Raw genomic sequence first — 27,930 nt, 5'->3', positions numbered from 1 at the left:
CCCAGGAATATCTACATGTGCAATGGTTAATTGTGGTTTTTCCTTTATACAGCTTAGAACTGCAAAGTAATGCCCTCCTACCGGCTGAGTTTATTTCTAAATTGATGGTTCTGCTTTAAAGGATAGAGATATCTCACCCATTTGGCTACAACAATTCTCTCATAACCTATAATCTACAATAGTACGTTGAAGATTTTCACCACCTTTCGTTGCAAGCAAACACAGCCAGGTAGTTTACTCAAGTTCACTCAAGAGCATGCTTAGGAGGGCAAAAATATTCAGACATAAGGGATTTGAGACTTTCAGACATCCCTCAAGGGACATCACTGTCATAACCAAAGGGCTGGCTGGTCCATCGACATGCTGGGAAGCTCCTTGCTTAACCTAGGTGGAAGATCCCATTCACCTACACCCAGAGGGACCATGAAAGTATCAAAACCTATTTGGCACATCTATTGCCCCACACTGCTACCTCAATCTCCCATACATGCTTTGCCCAGTCCTTTTAAGAAACTAGAAGTAAAATTGTATTTTCCATCCTCTTTAGAATCAAAGGCATCTGGTCTGCTCATCTCAAGCCTTCTGGTAACCTTTTAAAGCTTAAGAGAAGATGTGGCCTACACTAGTGCTAATTTGGGGATCTGGGCGTTAAAATCCTCATCATAAGTCTTTGGAACTGAAATGCATGCGATCTGTTGGAGGAGACCAGATCAAAGCAGTCTCTCTGTAAGCAAAGTCAACAGTTCCTTCCTAGGAGAAGGAGATCCCATCCTTGGCCCTCCCAAAAGAAGGGGAACCTCTGGGATTAGGACACTGGGCTGAAAATCAGGAGACTTGGATTCTCTTCTCAGTTTTACCAGGGGCATTGGCATACCTAAGTGGAAAACTGTTCCACTTCGCTGTAACTCAGTTTTCACTTCCAAAAACGACAGCATTAACAACAGCTGCCTCTGCAGTCATTAAGTTTCCAGCCACTTTACAAGAGTGTCGGGACAAACCACAGCGACAAAAGGGAAGAAACACTTTCTCCTTAGAAAGACTCAGCCTTTTTGACGGTTTTCATCCATAGTAGCAACCTCCTTTACCTATGGCCCGGTATGCAGTTCCTGCCTCTCCTGTTCAACCGTTAAGGAGTTTGATCATTCCTTACAACCAACCAACTCAAGGAGCGAAGAAGGACTGATGCCTGCTGGCTTCACAAATCATTTCCCCAGGTTAACGAGCCAGTTTCGGCTGCTTCTTAAATACGGTCTGTCACTCCTGTCACGCTGTAGCCTGAGCACGCTGATCTATCATCCGCTTTCAAGTCCCTTCCATTGTCACCCTCTCTACAGAGGTTGCAGTGTCACAGGTGAACACTCGTGTCTCACAGCCTGCTGCTGGGATCCACCCAAGACTAGCTCATCCTTCCCCGCTGTTTGGTTTAATTAATGCAGCAAAGGATACTTAAACACAATAACAGGTACATGCTGCAACTCCCACCCCAGGCTTCATGGCTGCTTCTGGAATTTGATCACTGAAGAAAGCGGTATCCAGCTCCTTGGGAAAGCTACTTATCCTACAGTCAAATGTAGGAACAAGCCATCTGTCAGCAGAGCCCACTTAAGACCCCCTAACACAATTTACACTGTGATCAAGATAAACTGTTCGGTATTTTTATTATTTTTTACACTGCTGTGCTGACATTTTTTCTAGGAAAGACATTTTTGGCCTCATTTTCACTTTCCTCCTCCATCCCATACCTTTATTTCACACTTGAATTCCTCCAGTTTGCATAATAAAGTCAGCCTCATGCTTATATTGTCATGGCTGAGGGAAACAAGTAACATATGACACTTTTTTTTCCTCTCTCTCAATGCAATTCTGAATGAACTCTGGGTATACCCTAGGTTTATCACTACGCAAACCCAGAAATATAGGTCAAAAGCCTGCGTGGCTTGCCACAGTGAATGACTTGTACTTCATCTGCCTTAAGGCAGATGGGAACTGAGTCATCTGCTGCTGCATCATTCCTTGCTTTCCTCTTCTCCTGAGCTCTGGTTTCTTTTTCTTACCATCAAATTATGGTTGACAGAACGTAGTGACATCAAATGACCACGAGAGCGATGCCCCGTACAGCAAATCACACAGGGAGGGGATAATTCCCACTTAGTTTTTGTTGGAGCAGTGCCTCTTTCCCTAAACAGCACCCACCTCATAAGTAGCCTCTTCCTAAAGCGAACACAAACCTCAGTTTTCTTCATTTACATCCTATAGCTTCTTTACACGAAAAGCAACTATCACACATGTACAGGAGAAGAAATAAAAAGGTCCTTTAACCTGCAGGGAGTTAAGAGAAGAACACACTATCGTTTCTGTCATTGTTTACTTCAGAGCTGCACCAGTCCTTTGTCACAGTCTCTTCTTGTAACTCCCGAAACAGGTCTGCCAACAAAACGCTGTTCTGTACTTTTCCCTTTTAATCTTGGGCGCTTATGAACGTCACCACTGTAGAAATGCCGCGATGGAGAGCTGGGAGACAGGACAATCCGAAGGTTAAGGTAGCACTAAGGACTAAAGCACTAACTCAGGAGAACGAAGTTCTGCATTTCTAGCCTTGCAACAAAGTCTGTTTATGCTTTTTACCAATATTTTATATCATGATATGACTTAGGACTGAAGTGTCTTACGCTAGGTATTGTACAGACACAATCCACAGAAGAGCCCTTGTGCTGGTGTTACAGTAAGGTGTCCACACACCAGCAAATATGGAAAAAAGAGTGAGAGAACACCTAAAGAAGTCACAGCTATTTCATTTTAACGCTAGTGATCTGGACATAAAAGGCTCAAAATGCAGCCTAGCCCCTCTGCAATACTTGCCTCAGATTTCACAAGTTTTAAGTACTTATATAGATGAGAGAGATCACCTAGTCCACCCCTCTGTCTCAAAGCAGGATCAAGTTCTACCAAAAACTACCTTCTTCTAGTCAAACTGTGCTAAGAACTTCCCATCAGTAGGGTTTTTACAACCTCCTTTAGCAAATCTACTCCATCCTTAGGTATCCCAACAGTCGCAATGCTATCTCGTAAGAAGTACCACTTTTGAAAACATATTCTACACCATGAGGACATCCACCAGGTTAGCTGTGGCCCAGATGACAGCCCTCTATTTCAGTGAAGGAACGGTAATTTTTATAACCTTCAATGGGAGCACAGCAGGAGAGAGGGCTCCCGAACCACGGTTGCTGGTATAAAAACCTGCAAAACCAACAGCAAGCTCTCCTTCACCAAAGCACAGGAAGCTGCTTTTTTTTTTTTTTTGGAATTCTTAATAATAAACACACTTTGCAAGGGAAAGGGGAGCACTAGCGTTGATCAAAGATAATCAGTAATTGTGCAAGCAGAAAAAAAAAAGTTTTCTACTTACTCTATATAAAAACCTTGTACGTTTTTTTATTGCAAGCTCCTCGCTACCGCTTTTGTTCAGCAGCATTTGTAACATGGAGATTTCAAAACAGCCCAACTTCTCCATAGCATACTGGCGGCTGAGCTATGAAGGACCGGCAGCTCCACTGTAACGGTCAGCAATACAACCGAACCCATCCAGTACCAGATGCTGACAGCACAAACACCAAAAACGTAAAGCAATACTGCATTTGACTGGAGACACGGATTCCCCTTTGGATGGCATGAAGGAGTAGAAAGGTAGCTAGGCTTTTTCCTCTTACCTCTTTGTTGGTGACTCCTGGGGGTAAAGTTCCATGCTTATAATCCTCCAGCAGCTGCACGGCTTCTTTCAGACGACTCTGCAAATAAAACAGTCAGCAACGTTTGTTCTGCACGGAATTGATTTATCTAAGGCAATGCCTTTAAGTTATGCAATCACATCTTCTTTCATGCACACCTTGCGATGGGTCCTTCTACACGCACGATATAAAACAGGAAATAGCTTAAGACAAAAAGGATGCATTTATACCTAACGCAGAACAGATTTCTAAGGAACTGATTCACTCCACGTGTCAAACTCTCAGATGAACATCTCCCAGTGATGTCGAGAGGGAAACTTCCGAGAAAGACTGAAGAGTTGACTTTGCTCCCACACCCCCTCCCAATGCAAGTCCTGGAGAGCTCCATCTAAAATGCACCAGCAAACACATTCAGATTGCTGAAGGGAGAAGCAAGGCATAAGCCTGCACGTACAGGCTTGTATAGTAAGGTATAAGCCATCACCCCCAAGAATTCAATGCCCACTCAAAAGTTACAGCGCAGCAAATTTGAGCCTGAGTTCCAGCACCGCAGTATAAAGAAAGGCAGCTCTACCAAATCTAGCATTTAAGGGGATGCAAGACAGCGTAATAGCCCCACTTTGTAGCTACGTATCGGAGATCAAGTTGGGTTAATTTATCTTAAATGCCGTGACATTTTCCGTATACTTCAGATGGAACTCAAAGTACCAGGATGCAGAACTGCTAACTTGTGCTGCTTTGTTACGGTGCCTGGTGCACACCCATTGAGTTGCTTGTTGCTTTTTTTGCTATCAATCAATTATGTTCTCTCTAAAAATATCAAGAATTGGTATCAAGTCATTGGTGCAGTTAAAATTAGAACTGGAATATCAACAAGCATGCATGTGAAAACCCTAGCAATTAAAATAACTGCACGTGCAAATAAAGATCTTCTTCACATTGTGATAAAACAGAAAAATAAATACATTGCATGTGTTTAAGTGATCACGAGGGTATTAAGCCATGCTACCAGCCTGTCAGAATCATCAGTTTACTCCCAGAACAGTTATTCATATAAAAGGAGAATCTTTTGCAGTTGAAGCAGTCAAAGAGGGTTTTTTTTAATCTTATTTATTATTGCTGAAATAATTTCACCTACAGAAGAACAAGTCAGGTTATAAATGGTGGCTTTGGTGGGGTTAAATCTGCTTATCCAAGCCTGCAGAAAGCAGCAGATAACTGAGCAATGGTTCCCAAATATTCAAAGCCAAACAAGCCATTCAGATTAACATTTTAAAAAGATTGCTGCAGGTTATCTATCATCCAGATGAATAACATGGAGTTCATTTGACATTTCTGCACTAGCTGTGGTGGCGGCAGTTTTTATAATATTAGCGCCCGAGGACATTTTACAAATAGAGAATATTTTGTCTAAAATAACATGCAGTGTGATTATGACTCATCTAAAGACCTGTGGTTTTACCGTAATAGTGTCAGGGCCCCTCACGATCATTACAAGCGCTAGTCTCACACCGTCTCGTAAATAAGGCAAGTATCCTTCCAGCTCATTAGGTCCGCTTGTATGCGGGATCAGTCGCGGGGAGGCTACTTTTCTCCCTTTCATGCAAACATCAAAGGGGACTTTGTTTTCTTGGAAGCGCCAGCAGTTACGCCAACCTGAGAGTGGCAGCTAATGAATGACTAGTGCCTTTACAACATGCAGCACGAGACATTTGGAGAAGTGTTAATTCCTTCACTCACCAGAGCAAGGGTGTTGGGGTTGGATTCGTGACCGGTTTTGCACGGGCTACGCTAATATCCCAAGCATCGCGTATTTTCTGCCCTGGTATTTCGTATCTCATTCCCTTGCACTGATTAGCAGCTACTCAACAGAAGCGGAAAGTCTGTACAAAGATGCCAAATAAGCCTCAATATCAGAGGTAGGAATGAACTCTGGAAACAACCACATATTCTCGGGGAAACGTGGCCTCAGAGCTCGGGCTTGGTCTTTCCGAATGCTAAAGCGGAGGTCAGTGCTACTAGACCGAAGCTCACTGCAGCGTGTCACTACGCACATGTATCAAGCGACAAATTCTCACCTCTCCCCTGCTGAAACCGTGGAGGTGCCTGGGATGCAGATGCCTGTATTAAAGCAAATCTGATTTAGGTGACGCAGCCACATTTTGACCCTTTTGGGGCTAAACGAGAAGACCGTGAACCTGTTCTCAAAGCAAAGACTGCTACGAATCAGAGCACTACATACCCATAAGCCAACAAGGCTTTTAAAAACATTATGTTGTTGTAAATGTTTTCTGCCCTGTTCCAGTGTTAACCCAACCGTTTCAGGCTCCCTTTCTGACTGAGCCTGTCCCATGAAGCATGCCTGCCAAGCCCCTGCAGAAGGGGACCGTTGATCGCCCTTCTCGCACTTCAGTGCCCTTCTCACCCTTGCTCTAGACTTCCCAGAAGCAGGCTGGATTTCTCTGTCAGCTGGACTTGGATCCACTCCTGGAGTTTGGCATCACCCTAGGCTGGTACGCTGTTCATTCCCCTTCCTGAACGGGACTAGGTTATTTTAAGAACATGCAGAATATCAAAAGAAAGATAATTAACAGAAATCTGGATAATTTCCTAGTGATAGGTGCGAGAACTTTCTTTTGCTCTCTTCTATTCCTATTTCATAGGGGAATTAGGAAAATTAGAAAGCTACTTTTCTCAGTTATGAGCAATTTCACAGAGTATTGAAGATGAGTAAGAAGGTGTGTACAAGAATCTCCCCACTGCTTGACAGGTTGGGCAATCACCGATTTCACCTAAAAGCAGGCTGTGGAAACACCATGCATTGCAAGAATCAGAGAATTATTTAAAACAAACAAAAAAACCTTTCATTACTGGCTCAGAAAAAACATCCATCTAGCTCAGACTTTCTCCAACGGTGCCCATAAGCAGATGCACAGGGAAAAGCGAGAACCGGGCAAACAGAAGTGATGTTTCCCGTAAGAACTCTCCCAGCTCCCAACCGCTTGCAGCTCAGGGGTGGCCCAAGCCAGATGAGGTTTCCCCGTATTTAGCAATGTTCAGTGGACTTCCCTTCCAGCGCAGCATCCCCTGGCACCAACAAGCTGGCAGCATCCACTGTCAGCAACAAATGTACATGTCTTAACCCCCCTTCCCTTAGGCACAGACACACTAAGTCTCTCTTAAGATTTAAACTTATCTGAATAAACCATTTTATTGCGCAAGTGATGGCATTAACATTTAGGTCCTTTCTTGGAAGAACCTTATTTTCTTTAGAAGCATAAATAAGCTTGATCTGGATACTAAAGGGAATAAGACTAATCACTTGCCATACTTTTCCACCTCTATCCAGCATCCCACAGGCTTAAAAAATGAGTGCTTATTGTTTAAGCCAAAGTTACACATGAAGTTACACATTTTCCTAGTAGGATGAACACAGGCTAGTAACTGTGGCAGGGCTGTGTCCTACGAACAGATCTTCCCCTTTCAGAAGTGGCAGATGATGACTGACAAGGAACTGAAAACTAGTTTCACTCCTAGAAACAATCCTCAGAGACGGATGTTGAGCCAATTTCCTATTCACTACTGACGCTGGACAAAAAGGAAGAGTTATGGGTTATGATGACGATTACTAGTGATGCAGTACTGGGATGCACTGCTCCTAGGAAGAGGACTGAGACCTTGTATGGGAAGAAACGCTGAGCTTGAGAAGTAGCATACGGCAATGGGATGAAACCCAGTCGGACTAACGCGTGGCCAGGCGCTTGGGGAACAGCATGGCTTTCTGCTAGACACTCAGAGCTCTGCAGCTGGAAGCGCTCTCCTTCGCCAAGCACTCTGGTTCCTCTTCCTTTCTTGCATCTCGCCTCTCCAACAGAAGAGGCAAATAGTCCTAGCAGATAGGAGGAACCCACGTACCATGTAGAAGCTGCGGAAACACGGAAGAGCATCAAACCTACTCTCCTGTTTAACATGCTGGGCCTCCTCATTGCAGGGACAGTTTTGTTCTTTACAATCCTGTTTATTAATGAACTGTGAAAGAACTTGGACTAGGAGAAAGACCTAGTTAGAGTACTGGTTGATCACAGGAAGACTATAAACCACCGCAGCCCTGAAAAACAAATACAACTTTTAAGCTTTTTCAAGTGAGCATTTCTAGTGCATGAAGAAAAATAATCATACAAGATTATAACAGGACATTACTCCCTTTTAGTTCTTCTTGATGGCTTCTTGCATTATGAGTCTCATGGTTATTTGCTTAAAAACCATCACATTAGTTCAGGTAGGAAAAAGCTACTACCTACCCTGCATATCAATAAAATACAATTGTGTAACATTTCAGATAGTCTGGTATTGCAAGCCAAAATCCAGAGGTGAAGAGCCAGAGCCAGCTGAATAGCTAATAACTGCAGATCCAGGGAAGACGACCATTCTCGCCTCCAAATCTAAAAAAAAAATAAACCAGTAGTGCCAGCACAACATTTTGGAGAGCCATTTGTGCTCATTATTGGTATGTTTTTTGTCACTGAGATTACCTACACTGTGTGTCTTGCAAATTATCTACACAGAACAGCATGTAACTCTGAATGAAAAACTGGAAGTAATAGATGAATGGGTCTGTGTTCTATTTTTTTCTCCTTCTCTTGAGGAAATCTTAGTAGTTACTATAACAACCCTGGCCAGATCCCATCTTGTTTAGTATGGTAACAAACAGAAAACAAAAAGGCCCAATTTTGCTTTTAAAATTGCAGTCTTCATGAATTTCCTTTCAGCTCGGTGGGGAGAGAGAGAGAGAGAGAGAGAGGAAACTTTCTCAAAGAAAAAGAGTCCTAGGACAAAATTGCTGCTAGTTCCTACAGTTTGCAAGAAGTGGTGCAGAAAGCAAACAGGAATGTTAAATGCAAGGATCACGTTAAGATGACATCTTCCAAATGGCTTGGAGGTGTTCAGGTAGTTTTAGTGAACCGTTCACAGCCTCAATATTTTAACAGTGAAAATACGTGGTTGCCTCGTACCCTTCCAGAATGCCAAGCAAGCTCTTAACAACTTGAACCTCCAAAAAGACAGGAAATAACTTTACAGCGTGCAGCAGCTCAGAATGCCAACCAACCCCGCTCCCTGCATTTCAGCACAGCACAGCATTATTACGGTAGCTGGTAATGTGTTCACAGCTAAGATTACACTGCATTTCCATTTTAACAGGGATAAGAGAGGTCTATAAGCACACTGCCTACGAGGTTGCGCTACCATTTCAATATTTATTGTTGCTTGATTTTATTTATTTATTTTTTAATACAGCTATTTGTAGGGAGAAATGTCACTTGAGTTTTTAAAGCACTGTTTAAAAGGAAAAAAAAAAAAACCACTCTGCAACTACAGTTTTTACTAGTATGCGACATTTCTTTCATACCCCTTTTCTCATAAAAACCACAGCACTTCTAGTGGTGGATTATGGGGTCTCAGTTCTCACAATAGGGTGCTAGACAGACCATCTGTACCCTGAGAATGTTCTTACAAACCTAAAACCAGAAGCAGTGCCAGGGATCTACTGAGCTCAGCAAGGCAGAGGCACACAAACTCAACGTTTAGTGCTCCACCACAGCAGCCGGAGGAGCATCCACCTGGGAAACGCTATCGAGACAACAACAACAACAACAAAAACCTCTGAACAACGGTTCAATCTTTGCCTCGTGCCGAGCGCAATTTAAGAAAGAGAATCTTTTGGACTACATCTCGGGTCGCTAAGGCCATGAGAACGGTGCAACGGGCTCCCGTTAAACTGCGTGACCAAACTTTATGGCTACAGCTGTGCTGTTAGACCAGCCAGGGCCTGGGCATGAGCCTGCAGACATCAATACTGGTCACCTATCAGCATGGTCTCTGGCATGGTTTTGATTGGGACCAACTATCCCTCTCCCAAATGATTCCTGGTCATGGTTTGGGAGTTCATGTGGGCCAGGACAGCTGCCAGCACGCATCTTTTGGGGAGGAAGAGAGCTCAGCTGCATGGACACAAGCCATACCAGTTGCCTGCAGAGCCCAGAAACAGTACCTGGCTCAGTTTGGCTAGACTGGCTCAGATTCAGCCCACAGGTTTTAGTGCAAAGAACTAATCTAACCTGCTCTGCCCTGGCCCGGAGCAACAGGCATGGACTCAGCTGCTCTTTGCCTGAAGCACGCTTGCAGACCTGCTCCGGCAGGAAGCTTCTGTCCCTGCAGAGACACTCCTTACTCACACCAGTACGCATGATGGCACACCGCAAGAAGGGAGTGACTAGAAGATGACATTATCAGGAGCCTAGTTTTGCCCTGCAAGGAAAGGAAAACAATGAACAAAATCTAAGGTGCCAGCAGGACAGAGTAGCACACATCAGACTGAGCAGATGGCCACCTCCAGGAATCCAGTGCCAGCACCCAGCGTCCCTCGTGGCCGTCATTTTGGCACTGTGGTGGGACAGAGGACACAACGGCATCGGGTCCCATAAATGACTGTACTAATGTACATGCGCCAAACACCCCCTTCCAGCAGGTGAGCTCTTCTGCCGATTTTCTACCTTGTCCTCTGTGCTCAAGGGCACACCGTTTCTGTTGGAGATCTGTGCCTCCTCTTGTCTTGGATCTCAACTGATGCCTACACATGGCTTAGAGCTGCCTCCAGAAAACCATATGTGCGTATACAGGCCAGAATAACAGTCACTGTGCCAGTAGCACGACATCGCTACTGTTACGGAATCAAGAGAAAGAGTCAAGTTTTGAGTCCTAGAGTCCTGGGCTTTTACAATGAAAAGATGGGACAGGGCCTGCTTGAACAGGGTGCATCTCACGCTGCTTGGATGGGGCTTCACTGGGGCTGGAAGCTGCCTTAGCTCTGGCCTCCTGCGAGTTTCCCTGGCCTAAGGCTCAGGCCAGGACTGACTTACTCAGCGCACAAACCAAAGCGAGACACTTCTGCCCGTCGGCACCGCAAACTCAACACGAGATACGGAAATCCAGCTGTGCTCTGCCTCCAGTGATGCAACAGTTTCCAATTTTTTCTCACCAGTCGATGGGATGATACATACGGCAGACTTGACTCCAGCTGGCCCTATTGTATTGGATCTACAGTGACAGACAACAGGAGCCAGAAACTTTTTGTTCAAGTAGAGCCAGCAGATGTGACACTGAATAAACACAGACAGTCAATCTGCTGAGTAAGAAGGTATCGTTCATATAAATAACATACATCTAATCCTGCTTCCATTTTAAACCCAAATATGGGAATGCAAGATGCTCAGCGCTCTGTAGATTTATGCTTTAAACAATGAGATAAAGTACAAGCAGATAACACGCAGCCCCTCTGAGCACAGTTTAATTCTTAGTTCTTACTTGACTTTTGCTTTGAATTATTGTCAGATCTACAGCTTCCTCCATGAAGAGCTTCCCACAGTGTGTTAACAGTCTGTCCAGGCTCATGTCAGATAGAGTAAGCCTTATAAAAATATCTGCTGGTCCCTACTGCTTCTCCCAAGGAACCTTAATTACAGAGCAATTAAAAGTATTACTCCAACCATTTTGACCTCACACATTTCAGAAAATAGACATTACGCCCACTAAGGGGTTTCTCATGGTCTCAGCGACAAGACTTCTTGGGCTTGACCTGAGAAGTGACACATTTTTCTGCTTATTGGGAAAGTTTGCAAATTTGCTGCAGCCAAATATTATTTCATGAGAGAGCTACTAATGACATGAATTAGCACACACGAAAATCCTCTTTTTAAAGATGACATGCAATACTGACATAAGCTTGGTGCTTTGTTTCAAGAAAGCACGCAGAAAGCAAGTAAAACTGGTAGGTAAGTTTGATGCAGATAATCTTTCTACTTGAACACTCCTAATATAAAACTGGGGCAACTGGCTTTCAACTCCTCCACTGCAATACGCTTTGCACAAATATATATCTTCTTTTCAGGAGTTCACAGACTGCTCAGTACAGTGACACCTAACCTAATGCTTACCACGCATCCCATGAAGATTCCAGCTTAAGAACCTCTAAAATACAAGGCAGTTTTTAACTGTGTTAAGAATTTGCTTTATTAAAAAAATAAATGAGTAAGATTATTGTCATTGAGACTAAAATAAAAAACGCCATAGAGTCAATCAGGTAAAATTCAAATTATACTCCCTGTCACTGTGCTCGGTTCCCTCACGCAGAGGAATCATCAGCCACCAGAAAGATGGAATGATGTAATGCACGGCAATTAAAAAAAGAAGTGGAAAAAAAAAAACATTATTACATTTCCCAGCATTTTCCATGGGATTAACCTCCATTCTCATTAGAGACACATTTATTTACTTTTTTCATTTGCTGGTGAGCTCCTCCAAGACAAACAGCAATCTATTTGTTCTCCGAGAACCTGGGCCCAAAAGCTGCAGCCATCTGTCAGCGGGAAGGAGCTCTCTGTAACCGGCTGCTTGTTCATCTTTTTGCCTTCAAACCCTTTATAGATTTTAATTTGCCACTTAAATTATCAAATGAAACCAAACAGCTTTTGGTTACACATACATACACACAAAGTATTTTAAAGCACAAAATCAGATGCACAGAGCTCAGCAAGCAGGTCAACCAACAAAGCAGATTTAATGTTCTGACAAGTGCTTCCCATGACACCAGGTATTAGTGTCTGTTTTGCCAAGAGACTTATCTCAGGCAAAAGAGCTAATGCAGACTTCACAATGTGCTGCAGAAGGTCTATCAAAGCATCACTCTAATGTAATTCAAACACCCAAAGAAAAGGGACAAGGTGTCTCCTTCTGTGGAGAGCCACCAAGCCTGAAGATCATTCCTGAAGATGGATTTCAAATCTATGCTCAGATAGAAGGAAACCAAATCTCTCCACTGTTGAGGTTTGTTTTGGATCCAGAATTGCTTGAGACACTCAGTTCTTTGTATTTGTCACCAGGATGAAAATGGATCACTCAGATTTTGCTCTTTTTTTCCCTGCGTCTCACCTGTGTATACATACACAACACACACACGCTCCGTGTATATTCTCACACACATGCTACAGACTTAAAGGGAGTTTTGAGAAAGGTAAAGAATATTGTGAGAACATGGAAACATTCCCAAAGGAAGAGAAATTTTAACTAAACAGAACTGGATGAATTATCTGCACCCAACCAAATTTTCCTCCAAAAAGAGAAAAAAAAAAAGAAAAGAAAAGAAGTCTAGGCGTAATGAAGAATACAAAACCAACAGCCTGGAGAAAGGTGAGCAGAATCATATGCTTTTTCTGTCATACCACATAACCAGAGAAGACTAAGAGGCAGAAGACTGAAAACCGACAAAAAGGAAATATCTGGACACGGGAACACTGTGGCACTAGGCTTCAGGGAGACAAAGTCTGACAGATTCAAAGAGCCCTAGTAGCTGTTTGAATGTCTTACAGGAGTTCAGCCAAGTCTTCCTCAACTCAAGATTCACAAACACACAAAACAAGACAGTCGACGCTGGCCTGCAAAATTTTCCCTGCTGCATTTCCCTTCCCGAGCATCAGGGCCACGCACCCGATTTCTTCTCTTCCAGGTGACCAGATCAGGACCTCCTGGAGCAGCTGCCTGGATCCCCAGGACCTGCGTCCATCCCCAATGTATCCTGGCACCGTAAGCACAGCTTCTGCCAGATCCTGGAGCACGAGACTGTAAAGCAGCGTGCTTGCGTGTCTACGGAAACATATAAAATACCAACTCCGTAAAGCTTCCTAGTGCAAATACTTGTATTACACTGCTGAGATAGAGTTTTACTGATGGTGTTTCAATGCTTGTCACGATCCAGATATGTCTGAGCCTCAGTTTCCTCACCGTTCTTTAGGTTTTTAATTAGCATTCTCAGTGCACTGCAAAATTAGTCAAAGATGGTCTGTCTCTCTTCTCTAACATCCAATTCCCTTTTACATGTGAAGCACCTTCTCCTTCACTCCAGAAAGCATCATTTAGTAGTGAAGACCCCTTACATGAACCGACTTTTGCTCCGTTACCACCTCACTAGCGTAAACTGGTTCTCCCACCCAGTGGGGGTCTCTAAAAAGGCTTTTCCTTTTCCACCTAGAAACCACCCTGTGCCACCACTTGTTCAAGCTTCATTGTGGAATATGGTAACACAATATTACCGTATAAAAACAACGTGGAAAGCAGGTTAGCCCCTACAGTCAAAATATAATCTGTGGATTTTGAATTTCACAATAAGAATTTTGAAGATATATACAGAGAGCTCACAAGCGATATATAGCAGTCCTCTGCATCACCCCAAATGCCGGCTGGAGGATTCCTCGGGCTATCGCATACCCTCCTTCAATATGCGTTACGTTGTACTTAACGCTAAATCTCTGTTAAGGTCACTGCAGCACCGAGCCTTTAATGCACGGTAATGTTTCCGATTCTGGCATATGCGCTTGCAATCTCTTTAAATACCAACTCCGGCATCTGCAAAGTGCACTGGATCCTCAGGTAATGCTGTGATTTTCATTCCGTTTTATCATGACACCGATGGCAAACAATCTCTCCCTGGGATCGCGATGTCCTTCTGCTAGCAGGTTACTTCCCCAGACTGAGCTCCATATCAACAACGCCGGCTTTTGAAAACTGATCTCATCCTTCACCTGAACCTGTGTTTTTACAAGCGAAAGCATAATCTTCGATTTGATGGTGTGAAAACAGCTGCTTTATTGCCTGCGTTTCTCTTGGGCACACATCCAAGAGGTGGTCAAAAGGAGCTACCCGGTACATCTTAGCGTTATATTTTTGGAAGAAGCCAACAGATTTGGAGAAAAAAAAAAAAAAAAAAAAAAAAAAAAGAACATTTAAAATGGTACCAGGTACTTTTCCGTCACGACGTGTAAGGAACTGGACTCTGTCTATCACTAACTAACTGGCAGCTCAGCTCCCAGTGTCCTGAGAATGAAGTTTGCATGTATTTTTTTCAATTTATACTACCCCCGAGAAAGAGAAAAAAAACGAAAGAAGAAAAGCAGTTGCCTCTCACTGAAAGCAAAATCTCAAATTCTGTCTGCTGGCCAGAAAACTTAAGATCACCAGGAGGAATATTTCTTCCGAGGGTTTCCTCCCCCGCAATTATTAGTGGGCTATTTTGTGAATGTGGTGAAATGCAGTAACGCTGGACAACACTAATGAAATGCAAATAGGTCAGGAGACTTAAAAGCCCCTTTCAGACCGGATAATTGCTATGGAAAAATTACACCACCTTACTTGGAAAAAGTCTTCTCCCTGCGTGTGGCCACAGAAAAAACACGGTGTGAGCCCACCTCCGATTAAAACCAGAGCCCACGCAAGAAGGGCCGCTAACGAAGGGTTTTCCGTCGGCTAACGGGGCAAACCGACATCTTCGCGGTACCTACGGTGCTCGTGACACCTCTTAGGCGTGCACGGTCCAACAAGGAGCTCGTGCTGCAGCTTCCCTCCTCCACGAGGTCTTAACGTGGGCGCTCCCATCTACGCAGCTCCGGTTTCTCCTGAAAACCTGCAGTGTCCTCAGATAGAAAATTCCTACATCTCTGGCAGATTTGAGTGAAAATTGCTCAGGGGAATTGCAAATTATTAGCGGGAGATGGGCAGGCAGCTCGGTGGGGATTCACTGATGTCTAATAAAGGACAAGTTTCAGCTGCAGGTTTAACAGAGGTCGGTTAGGGAATCAGTCAACTGCGAGACACAAATCAATCGGAAACCTGGCTTCGTTAGTTCCACTGTTCACAGAACAAATTGTTTTTAACCCAAACCTGTCTAATACATAGTACTTTCAGAAAACGAGGAGCATATACATTACCTCAGTAACAAAGAGAGTGCGTGGATCAATGATATCCAAGAAGTGCCTGAATCTGCCATAAAACGAAGTCTGGAAGACAGGGAGAAAAAAAAAAGAACAAAACATGTTCAGTTAGAAACTGCCTTTTCATCTTCTGCAGAAAGAGATTTTATTTCCACTGCAGAGCTAAGCAGCAACTAGAAAGAAATAATCAAAAAGCCATTCACTCACAATTTGCTTGCGACAGGAGCTCTGAAAGGAGAAGATGAGGACGTTGACCCTGTTAATACTCACCATAGCAATAGAGATGCCAGAATAAAGCGATACTATTAAGCTGTTAAAACACCCTTTGCTTTCCCCCACCCGGAAAGAAATACTTCCCCTGCTCATCGTGCCATTTGCTATACAGACACAGCAGAAGGTGGACTGGGAACTATGGTCTTGCCTTAACATATGGAAAGGAAATCATAACTTCATGGTTGGAGCTTGTTCCTAGCTGCATGTTTGGAAAACGCTTCGTCAACCTCCAGGGCATTAGAACATGGGAAACCCCACGCTGAAACGCATACGGGATAAAATAACTTGGAAAGACTTCACAGAATTTGGCCAAAATCTATATTCAACCCCTCACCCCCAAACCAGACAACCCCCCCCCAACACGCTCAAAGTCCTAAAGGAAAAGAATAACTGAAGGCCAAGGGAAACAACGACAGCGCAGCAGAGAAAGAGTCACCAGGCAGGATGCAGGATCCAGTCCCTACAGAAGGGGCCGCGTTTCAGACGCTTCCACCAAACTGCACGCACATGCCGTCGGAAGGCCCTCGGAGCTTCGCGGGAGGGGGACCTATGGGTGCTCGCGTACGGATAACGGCACGCACCGCAGCAGTGAGGATGCCTGCACGAGGAGCAGCAAACCCGGCTGAAGGACCACGAAAGGGTCCAGAGAACATGGAGGAGTCTCAAAGGGGAAGGCATCTAGGAAACAGGCCGGAAAGATTACGGACAGCTTCAAAGTAAGGGGGAGCAGCTTTAAAATAAGAAAATCTGAATTTAGGCAAGCCCAGAATACTGGATCATGAAGTCCTGACATCTCAGGAGCACCGAGGATGCACATGCATCATCATTTAAACCCAGGTCCAGATTCGCTTGCATCCCGCTGCAAGCGCACGCGGATGGATGCAGGCCAAGCGCCAGAGCTGCCGAGGAAGAGCGCAGCAGCCCAAACTTTCATCCGAGGGCTCCGGACGTCGGCAAGACCGCACAAACGCGTGGCACGCCAGGCCAGCGGCCGCTGTCTCCCCTTGGCTTTTCCCGAGCAGAATTCGTCCAAGCAATTCGCACCCCATCGCACCCGTGGGACGCGGGACTCCACCTGCTCCTGGGTCCGCTTTGAATCTCACGGCCGAGGCCAAAATCCAGGAGGCAAAGAGCGGCCAGGACACCTCTGCTCTACAGACACGAGCAGGCCGATCTCTCCCGCGAGCCCGTAACGCGGAAGCGTGCTATAAATAAGGGAAAGCGATATGGCTACAGCAGCCAGAGCGGCGTTTAATCACTGCCTGGCACGATGTGATGAAACCTGCTGCCTCTCCTCGGCCGAATCTCAAGCGCAGAGAAATACCAATAATAAAAAATACCAATAATATTGCCGGAGAAACAGCGATAATACTTATTCAGACAAAAATCGCTCTCAAACGGCATTACAGGGAACGAGAGGAGCTTGAACACTTGAGTTACTTAAACTCTCCATAAACGCCAGGAAAAGGGACAGGGAATCCTAACGAATGCTAGGAACTCCTCCGGAGCCAAGTTCGCTCCCGGAGAGGACAATTTGCCTTTATTCAGCTCGGAGACTCGCTCGGAGGGCGCAGAGAGCCGCGCGGGAGCCTCCAGCTCGCCCTCGCTTAGAGGCCAGGCTGCTTGCGTTCCCGGTCACATTGCCGTCCACCACTTTGCGTGCCAAGACCCCGTCTCGGTTGCTTATAAAACATGCTGTTAGTTTTCTGTGTTCTGCGCTAGAAAAGCAAAAAAAAAAAAAAAAAAAAGAACACAAACCAAGCTTCAAATTATTTCGGGGGAAAAGGGAAAAAAAAAAAAAAAGAAAAAGAAAAAAAAAGCCCAGTGGGTTTTCATTAACATTGATTTAATTAACACTCATTCCAGTACTTCCTAGCTTTTGAGAGCTCGACGTTTTGCTACCTTACTTTTATTTTCAATACCAGATTTCTCTCTTTGGCGCTGCGCTCCCCAGCGCTGCTGCCTGATGCTTTCCAGCGGTGCAGCGAGGGACGTGACTAATGCGTGATTCACTCGGTCGCTCATCGCTTCATCCCGAACGCTCCCACATATCTTCGTTCTCCCACTGCCCATCCTTCTGCATTTGCTAAGCAGCAACATGAGGATTCAGAACGGTGGTAAGTATGTGACTTCAACAAGAACAGCAGGAGGAGGGGGGGGGGGGGGATTTTTTAGACGCACGTGGTCTCGACTTCCCCACCGGCTCCCTGCTTATACCGTCGCGGTATGCATTTCACGGCGAGAAGCCGATGTTAAACGCTACTGGATTAGATCATTAGGATTTTACACCCACTTTATGAAGGTGTAAATGACAATACAAGGCACAAAGAAGGGGGGAAAAAGAGGCCATCCTGTGCTTGTGAGTTAAAACGTGTGATACCGCATGATGTAAATGTGATTTTGGAACTACGGATGTAAAAGCACAAAGCTACAGAGGCGCTGAGGAAGCCGGGCCGGCAGCCTGGGGCCGCGTCCGTTTGGCTCGGGCATGATGCTGGTCTCGGTCCGATCCCTTAAGGCCGAGCCTTTAAAAGCAGTCCTAGCCCGTCCTGCTCAGTTTAGGCAGCCCCCAGCCCCGCAAGCCAGGCCTGCTGCAATCCTGCTCCCACGCCCCCGCCTCCTCTCGCTCCCCGTGTCCGCACCAGCACTCCCCTGCTGCCGCGACGAGCCCGCCGGCGAGCGAGAAGTGCCAAAAGACGGATCCTTAAACGAGGGATGCGTTTTCAGGGACTGCAGTTGCCTCAACAGGTTTAGTCCAGGGTCAGAGAAGCTCCCCCGGGCAAGGGCAGGACCATTTTGCTACGGTCAGGACAACAGCCCTGACTCAAGCTACCCTGGAATTGCACATTAAGCTTTGGAGCAAGAAAAATACCTAATACTGCCATGCCGAGCTGTCGGCAATTCTTCCAAATGCTTACAGCTAACAACCATATCTTTCTTTTTAAGTGCACACGTGCACAACCAACCAGGAACTGCTGCAGCCCACCAAGTGAAGAAGGAGTTTTCCAGCTTTGTGGAACTTCTAAGACCTGCATGAAACAGTTTTGAGGCATTTTGAGGACTTTCCCCGAGAAGCAAAAGCGCCCTTGCCTCTTAGCCTTCTTCCTGAAAAGAGTCTCAAAATATAGACTAGGAAGCAAGAAAATTAATACCGATGACAAGCAGCAGACATTGTGCCATGGACATGCCTGGGAAGCGATGGTGCAAAGACCCCTTTTCCCAAACACAGAGCACTTCATGACATTAGGTTCCTTAAAACCAGCCGCTTTTCTGCTGACGGACAGGACGGTTTCAGCGTTTGCTTCTTTCATCCCCACTTTTGAAAGATGTGAGAAACTATGAAATACACTTTTGCCACTGCTATTTCAAAGCGGAGGCAATGAGAAGGCAAATGTGCTTTTTTCCTAGGCCGAAACACAAGGCAGGTTCTCAAGAACTTCTGATCACCAGGGAACATCAGGCGGGTAGGCCTGAGATCTCATCCTCCCTCCCTACCCTGACACAGGCAGCAAGACTTGACTGATCACTCGTGGCTTCCACTTGCTTTTTGAATTATCCCATGGTCTCTAAAACATATCTAAACCTGTTCTTCTTTGTTGTTTTTGGTATGAGCCCCTTGGAAGTGAAAACCACTCTCCAAAACCTCCAAAGAAGGGGATCGCATTCCCGCCATAGGCACGTTGCTCAAACACCTACCTAACCTTAGCAGTAGAAGGGCTTTTGGCACATCTAGGCTAAATCTCCATTACAATGATTTCAGCCAAACCCTTCCTGCTCCGTTTTCCAGATCCCAACAAACGGGATCAGCCATAGCTTTGCAGCAGCGAGTTATTCTTTAACACACAACTGACCTGGTTTGCAAGCTCACAGGCTGGTTTCAATTACATCCCACCTGCGTGCCTCATTACGCTAAAGGGTGGCACTGCAGAAGATGAGCTATTAGCAAAACTTCTCGCTCTGCTGTCTCTAATCCAAGTTTCTTCAAACACGGCAACTGCATTAAACCTCATTTACTCCCACGTCCAGGCCCAGATTTTAAAGGGCAGCTTTGTTAATCAAGCATCTGAAAAAAAAAAAAAAAAAAAAGGGGGGGAGGAAAAAAAGTAACTGGTGAAAAAAAGCACTTCCCCGTTCTCCTGCTTCTCCCCCTCACATGAACACTCAAGCTGGGCTCACTCACAGTCAAAACAATTGGGGGGGAAAAAGCAAATAAAATGCAGCCTTGGATAAGGAAGCAGCAAAGTCAGAGGGAGACGAGTGCAAGAATGGGAATAGCCAGAGTTCCTCAGGTCTAAATCTAAACTCTCTGGAAGAGTCATTCACTTCTCCCTGCCTTGTTTCCCAGCGTGAGGATAATGGCATGAAAGGGGGAAGAAAAAAAAAGAAAAGAAGAAAAGTCTTTTACCAACGGGATGCGAGTTTGAACAAGTTTTTGATGACTGAGAACGTCTTTCTCCAGGAGAACACAGCAAAAGCTCCCTTTCCGCACAGTTCACCAACGCTTGCTCTTCTAGCACACAAGAAGTGCGCAGAAGCAAACCGAATTCAGACTCCGAGCGAAGCGTTCCTCTCGAGGCTGCCTCCGGACGGCTCGCTGCCTCTCCGACTGCGCAGCCCTCCGGGGCAGCAGCCTATTCACCAAGGCTGTACGGCCCCCGAGCAAAACAGCTCCGTTGTCCATGCGGCTGCTGTCCGGTCATGGGACCTTCCACCTTTTCCATCTTCTGGAGTTCGCAAAAAGCTGCTTTACTGCAGGACACTGTTGGTTGCCTTTCTACCTTTCAGGTCAGCTTCTGCTTCTTAGGTTTAGTCTCCTGACAAGAAGCCATCAGATCCTTTCAAATTAGTTTAAAGACTATTTGTTTTTACATAAACACATGCAAAAGAAGAGTTAAAAAAAAATCCTAATCTTGCTGAAATTCAGGGGCTAATTCAATCAGATCCAACTGCTACACCTCAAAGGCATCTCGACATGCCTTTGCAGACCTAATTGCAATACTGCTGCTCCCAAAACAGGCATCGATTATGAATTTGCTCTCCAATTCATATTTCAATACTTTCCTGCAAATGCTGAATTTCTGCAGGACGGGGAAGAAACAAATAGCCATAACGTAGCAGACCATTTTGCAGCCAGTGCCACAGCCAAAAAGAAAAGCATTCAAGAACTTCTTATCTGGCTCTAACAGAAACAAAAAAATTTTCTTCCCACTGTTAGGGGGACTGAAACCAGAGACCTCTTAACTCCCTTTCTCTGCTTTCAGCTATGCCCTGACGTTTTACACCGCTTACTTGCTATTCGGGTTTCACTGAACGATGCAAAACCATGCTATCACTCTTATTCAGAATTACATGCGATACTCCCATCACAAAGAAAAACAATACCCCTGTGCGAGTCCTTTATGCAGATGGCTTAAGCAGCCAAAAATCCAAAAGAAAACATTGGAAGCGCTCTGGAGACAAGTGCAATGTCCTACAGGACTTGGACGTAAAAAAGAGACAAAATCCTTTCAGCTTGAAATATATTCAACTGCCAAATTATTTCCAACACCAGACAGTTTCACTGCACATTACATCTTCTGTAACCGCTTGAAGCTCCACCATTGCCACCATAAACCTTTGCTTTCCTGGGGCACGACTGCATCCTTTTTAAGAGAGTTAAAGGGCTTTTTGGTAGTTCTATCTCGTGCAGGAACACAAACAGCTTCGAGCACCCGCATGAAGGGCGCCACGACAAACTCTCAGGGTGCAGGGTGAGCCTGGGAATGCCGTTCGGTCATTTACCACAAATCCCGAGAAGGGGAAAAAAAATGTGATTTTATGTGCCTTTTAGATGCCAGTTCAGTTACATTGCTCAAGTGCTCTCAAATAACGTTATATGCTCTTCCACCGTGTCTTCTTTGGCTTTCCATCATCCATGGATCGCTTCTTCTGTGCTTACTTCTGACCCTCTCTCCTTTCTCCATACCCACGTTACACCCGCTGCCATCTAGTAAGGGGGCAGCAAGGTATTTCCATCTCCCTCGAGGCTTGAACTGGATACACCAACTTTGCAGTCATCCGGCAAACCAACATTATGTTCAATAGTTCTGACAAACGACTAGCGTTGAGGACCGTGAAGTTCCTGGGCCCAGGAACTGCCTGGCACCGGTGCGTGTACGATCATAGTGGCAACCCTAGTGCAGATTTAAGCGGGAGCCATCCTGAGTTTTCACTTACTGGGATTATTTCTGGTAGCTCCGAGTTCTGGCTGTCATATTCCATGCAAGGGACCGCGTTCCAGAACCAGCACGCCCCAAAGGTTGACCTTTGGCTCCCAAACACCCATCCGGCATCTTTTTTTCGCCATTTTATTCTTGTAACAGCTGTCGTAGTAAATGGTGATTTGGAAGAAAAACTGAATAACACAAATTTCCTGTGATTAATCACGGCTATTTTGGTACCAGTTCTCACCAGCCTGCAAGCAAGATTAAGTTCTGAAAAGTGGCTGGGAATATTAATTCCCTTCCCCAGCACAGCAGTTCATAGAGAGCAAGGGAGTACATTAGAGCTCCAGTTCAATTAAATCGCTGTGCTGCAGGCCATGTAGGATCCAGCTGACTCCAAGATAAGTAGCACAGGAACGAGAATGCTCCTTGCAGGCTCAAGAAATTTGGAGAGAAGGGCAGCGAGAGATGGGTAGAACACCAATGGCAAGCGCTCGGTTGTCACCTGCCTTTAAAGAAGGTGGGCATTCCTCAAAACTGTACGTAAACAGATGCTTAGGAAACTGGACAGCCCAGGGGAGTAATAGGAGACGGCGCAGAATTTTGCCAGTTTAATTACAGCGCGATTTTAAAGAGGATTTAATTAAGTCAGAGCAAAAGGCACATAGACTTGTTTTTTCTAGCCAAAAATCAGGCTTACGTCAGCTTGCTTTAAATTAATTAGGAAGAGATTTAAGCTAAACTAGGAAAAGGAAAAAAAAAAAAAAAAAAAGAAAAATCAAGCAATTGAGCAACTGCACTTTGGCAAGGTACTGCCTGACAGCAGAGCTGTGGTAATTGCATGCACATTTGTAGTCTGCCCTATTACAAAGCAAAGAAGATGGTTTAGGCTCTGACTTGACAGTATGAAAGGGCCAAGGGCCTCTTCCGGATCAGGTCCTGCATCTCAACAGGCAGCCGATAGCTCGGGAACCTGCAGGGACAGGTCTGCTCGGGAACGTGAAGATAACCTGGAACACGGCATGGAAACCTTGCAAGGGTGTTACACAAAAAACAAAGTTTTCTTTCCCAGGCAAATGTTTAAATGCCCTGGCAGAGCCACAGGGAAGAGACCAAGCCTTCATCTTCCACTTCGGAAAGAGATGGTGGCCCCGAGTCTTGCCTTTTCCCCCGGCACTGCAGATCCTGGACCTACTTCACGGCCTCCGAAGTTTCTCCCCACGTTGGTTTTGACCCTTGAGTGACAGATTCCTACCCTTACCGTAAGCTGCTCAACCCCACGCGGGAGCATCCATACAAGCGCTTACGATGACTGAGCTGAAGACAAGGCTGCAGAGCCTCCGTTTTGAGGGTGCACGTGTGTGTGTACGTGCACAGCGGGGATGCTGGTAACACCACCAACTGCTCCCCCAGCTCCGGGCAGGGGGTTACATCTTGTACTACAAGACGTAAGCAAACAAATTCTCCGTTTAAAAATCCAATCCTGGCTGATAGAGACGTAAAAAAAGCCAACTGATGGCTTTCTTGGCAGATAATACGAAGTTAACAGATAAACATCAAACCCAAAGGTGTCTGTATTTCCTCTTCTCCCATGCAACTCATCTTTAAGCATGTGTTCACAGAATCCAATAGATTGCATAGGATAAACAGGGTCAGCACCTCTCTTCAGGGCTGAAAAAGCCACGTTTAGAGACAGCAAACACCATTTAGGGTAGGCCAACCTCATCTCAAGCAGCTTTAAGCACTGGGCTGGACCTAGTTGCATGCAAAAGTTCAATTAATTGCAAATACTTCTTGCCTTTCAGACATCTGTGAGCTGTTTTAAACAATATTCAAAGCATCATCGCTTGACAAATAAAGATGGTAGATCTCGAGCCATGTGGGTGAACAGCCCCAGCTTCTCACCACTGTTCGCTGCTGTAGTGGCCTCCTACTCCCAGGTTGCCACCAGCGACCTTCTCAGTTCCCTAAACAAAACTGAATGGACCAGCTCTAAATCCAGTAACTACAGCATAGCTGGATCTGGAAGGGACCATCCTTTCTTCACCTCAAGAGCCTGACAGACCTCATGGCACAAAGCTTTTAAATGAGGCGAGATTTAAGGAAATCTCTCCTCCACCATGATCTTCCAGGGCCGCTAGGAGAAAGGAGTCTCATTCACTTTCTCAAATGGAAAAAAATAGCATTGATCAAGGCAGCATGAGCAGAAACTGGACTTCTGTGTTAGCTTTACGCTGTTTGTTTTATTCTTCTCATTCCTCCTGCCACTCCTATACCGAGGTTTTCAGCAATTACGCTACGCAAGCAGCAAGCCATCGGGCTCCTGAGAGGCATATCTAATCAAGAGCTTCTTTATCTGCACGTTATTGCAAGGGTTATCTTGGACACAGGAGCCATGTGGTTTCGTTAATGGGGTAATAAACCCTGTTGTGTGTTAAATCTATCAGATTAAACTATACAGAGAGTAGGAAATAATGATTTTTAGCGCTAAACGTCCTTGTAAGACATCTACGAGATTAGCATGTGTTCAGCTCAAAGACTGAAGATAGCTGCAAGGTCAAGCTCTGACAACAGTGTGTCTCTAATTATGTTGTTAATATTGCAGTCATAAAAATGACATGTTTGGCCAACAGAAGAAACATCCTAAGCACATGATGGACTACATGACCGTACATAGCTTCCAGTGAACATACACACTGAACTGCTCAAGGGATAAAGACGCTTACAGGTCTGTTCCGGATTTATTCCCCTCTATTTCCCTCTCCTTCCCCTAAAGGATCTTGAAGATCTGTCACTTCTCGTCTTCCTATTTAGCAGGGAGGATAACGCAGGCTAACAAGTTTGGCGTGTTAAGGGTGATTAGTTAAACGTCAGCCGCGAAGAAAGTTAGCTCGCTTGTTGTTCAGTTCTTCTGGGCAAAGTTCAGTCCTCCCTGTAACAGCTTGGACAACCTTGCGGGACAGTTTAAACCCCAGCAGAGATAAGGAGAGCGTCGGGTGAACTCCTCTCCCTAGCACTTAACACCATTTGGCAAACAACCCTCACCCGCGTTCGCTTCGCCTTTGCAGGAAGGGCTTCATCTCTTCCGATAGAGGGGAAACGCATTTCCTTGGTACGGGCAAAAGCAGGGGGCCACGGACAACCAAAAAAGGCTGCCGGACCCCAGAGCATTAGGAACACGCATTTAACGCTTTTGCTCTAGGAGGGGGAGCACTTGGCAAATCCTCTAAGGGAAGAGTATGCTGAATGAACTGGAGCTACTTGCCAGGAAATTAAACCCTTATCACATAGATTCTCTAGCCTAACATCCTTATTTCTTCTTTTATCTGAAAATAGTCTGCTTCTGCTAGAAAGAGCCTTAACCTCTCACACACACACACACACACAAAAAAAGTGACTTGACCCAATGTGACTTGTCCAAAGATCAAGAAAAACAAGTGAACTGGAAAGTAAGCAGCAGGAGAAGGGGAATTTAATAATTTCCAACGGTTCTGCGGGGAACGGATGTTTTCCGTCAGCTGTCCTAAATTCTGTTTGGTTCCTTTCTCGGGGCTCTGGATACTGAAAAAGAGAATGAGACCATCTCGTCTCCTCTGAACCAAATCCCCAGAAAGCCGCGTTTTCTCTCCAAGGTTTTTGTTCCTAGCACACAACTTTCCCTTGTTTTCCTCCTCGAGGACAAAGGTGCTTCGTGCAGCTCCGCTGTATCTCTCGCAGCCCTGGTTTTAGTCCGGTCACCTCTTAAAGGGCCACAGTGAAGAAGGGGATAATGCCAGTATAAAGGACAACTTCTACGATCTGAACGGCCACCCCGAGAGCCATTAGCTCTTTACAAAAGCAGCAAGATGTCCTTTGTTAACTGACGGCTTAAGCCCGAGACCTTCGAAACAGATATAATGCTGCAACAGGCCACCGGGAGAATTTGAAAGAAGGCACTTGTGCGGCGAGCTGTCGGGGAAAACCCATTGAACGGATGCTATAAGAGGATCACCGTATTTCAGGTGCACTTCCCTCACGCTAATCTACTGCGTTAATATGGGCATTCTTCACCAGCACCGTCCAACAGCCCCGGAGACTTCAGTTTTCTGACAAACAACATGGTCAAGGTGACAAAATAAATACCGGTTTCCTCTCCCTGAGCCAGGGTAAAAGATCAAGGGTCTCATCTCCGAGTTAAAGTTAAAACTTTAAAACTTGCACCAGGTCATGTCACGGGAGAGAGCATCCGGCTGACTGACTCCAGCGCTCAAGGAAGGGCCAGGATCCTGCACCTCAAACTGCAGCTGGGCAGCCGGACTCCAATGGACCTCTCCGGTTGCAGGAGCTGAGCGGGTGCCCTCGGCCCCTGGCTGCACCACGGCCTCTCTCTTGCTCCACAACCCCGCAAAGCTGCCGGATCCCAGATCAGGCCATCCGGCCGCATTTTATACACGGATACACGGAGCAGGGGAGAGGGTGTCGTGCTGCGCCATAGGGGAGCACCAGGCAAGCGCCAGCAGCATGAGCATGGCATTTGCCGAGCAAAACTTCACAGGTTGATTGGAAACAACTCCAGTTGACCAGGGTGGGTCTATCCCACGCTTCAGGACCCTGCTGATTCCCACCAGCAGGTCAGTGGGAGCTCTTGCATGGATGGGTTTCTAGTCCCCATCGCTCACCTACCTTGACGTGCTTGGAGCAGTCAGAATGGGGCACCAGCAGGTGACCCACGCTCCAGCTCTCGCCGTGGCTCTTGCTACCGGATCACCACACTGCTTAGCGGCAGAAACAGAAAATTTTCACAGGAAGGGACCATAATGACGCGAGATGAGAGGGGAAATGAATTCAGAGCTCGGGGTGGCCCTCCAGCAAGACACCCCCCAAAACATCCAGTTCCAAGGGTGCTTCCTCCGACAGCAGCACTCGCCCTCTGGGACACGGGTGGATTTCCACCCAACTCGTTCCACAGAAGCTTCAGTTAAAAGAGAGGACAGCTATGTTCAAATACGTATGCAATCATTAACATCCTGCCATACCCCTCGAAACATTTTCTAAATGTTGCTACAAGTGACAGTCACTCCTTAATGAACAGAATGCACCGATTCTGTGCCTGACACGCTGCCAAGTGTGCCTCGAATCATCTGTGGTGTCTAGAAGGGAGTAGCGTCTCCTCCTCCTCCTCTCCTTATTAAAAAGCTCTGTCTCCTCAGCCCGAGCATCCCTTGGTTTATGCAGGCAAGCCGATTCTCCGTATGGGGAAATAGCCCCTCGGTGTAGAAGGCTTGTTACTACAAGAAGCTCCCTCCACCAGCGGACTGATCTCCTGTCCTGCGCCGCAGTCACGCGGCCAGCTTTCTTCGGAGATAAGCCGATAGAAAGAAGAAGCACGTAGCTGCCTCCTAAAGCGTTGGCACCGCACGGGAAACCAGCCACTAGACTCCTTCGCAGCCAATCTAGGTGGCTTCCCTCAAGCAAAGCTGAGGTCTGCATTTAGCAGATCGGATGGCTGGCAAACAGCGGTCTTGTCGCTTGGGACTTCAAGCTTGTACCTTGTGGACTTCAAGTGGATACGGGCAAGAAAGTCTCCTTGGAGATTTCCCCAATAGTCAGAGGTAGGAGGGGAGAAGGCCCTACTAACAAGCAGATTCTTGCAACTCACTCTCGAGTTGGTAGCTACAGACGAGCAGACTGAAACAGCGTCTCGTTCCTTTTCCAAACGGTCTTATCCAGCTCAAGAAAGAAATCAACAGAAGCCAAAGCAGATTATAGTAACTTTGTTAGCCACACCAGAAGTCTGATACCGCTCCATGAAAATGAAGAACAGCCCTTGTCAGCCAAGCTATAGAAGGGAACCCAGGAGTAACTCGGGGAGCAAAAACTTCAGTATCCGTGGAAGGAGTATAGCGGAGACAAACTACGCCAGAACTTGCACTG

The 27,930-nt window shown here is 45.8% G+C and overlaps 1 protein-coding gene across 1 annotated transcript in view; it reads right to left on the bottom strand.

Moving 5' to 3' along the window:
- Nucleotides 1–27,930, bottom strand: part of SFXN5 (sideroflexin 5) — a 109,684-nt gene that overhangs the window by 79,599 nt on the left and 2,155 nt on the right. Inside the window, exons 2-3 of the mRNA XM_067297226.1 lie at nucleotides 15,539–15,607; nucleotides 3,708–3,785 (exon numbers count right to left, since the gene is read on the bottom strand). Coding sequence (XP_067153327.1) covers nucleotides 3,708–3,785; nucleotides 15,539–15,607 — 147 coding nt within the window. The remainder of the gene's footprint in view (nucleotides 1–3,707; nucleotides 3,786–15,538; nucleotides 15,608–27,930) is intronic.

Source organism: Apteryx mantelli, chromosome 5 (assembly GCF_036417845.1).
Source record: "Apteryx mantelli isolate bAptMan1 chromosome 5, bAptMan1.hap1, whole genome shotgun sequence".
NCBI classification, from domain to species: Eukaryota; Metazoa; Chordata; class Aves; order Apterygiformes; family Apterygidae; genus Apteryx; species Apteryx mantelli.
Note: the sequence above shows the minus strand (reverse complement) of the source record. Positions and strands in the feature narration are given on the sequence as shown.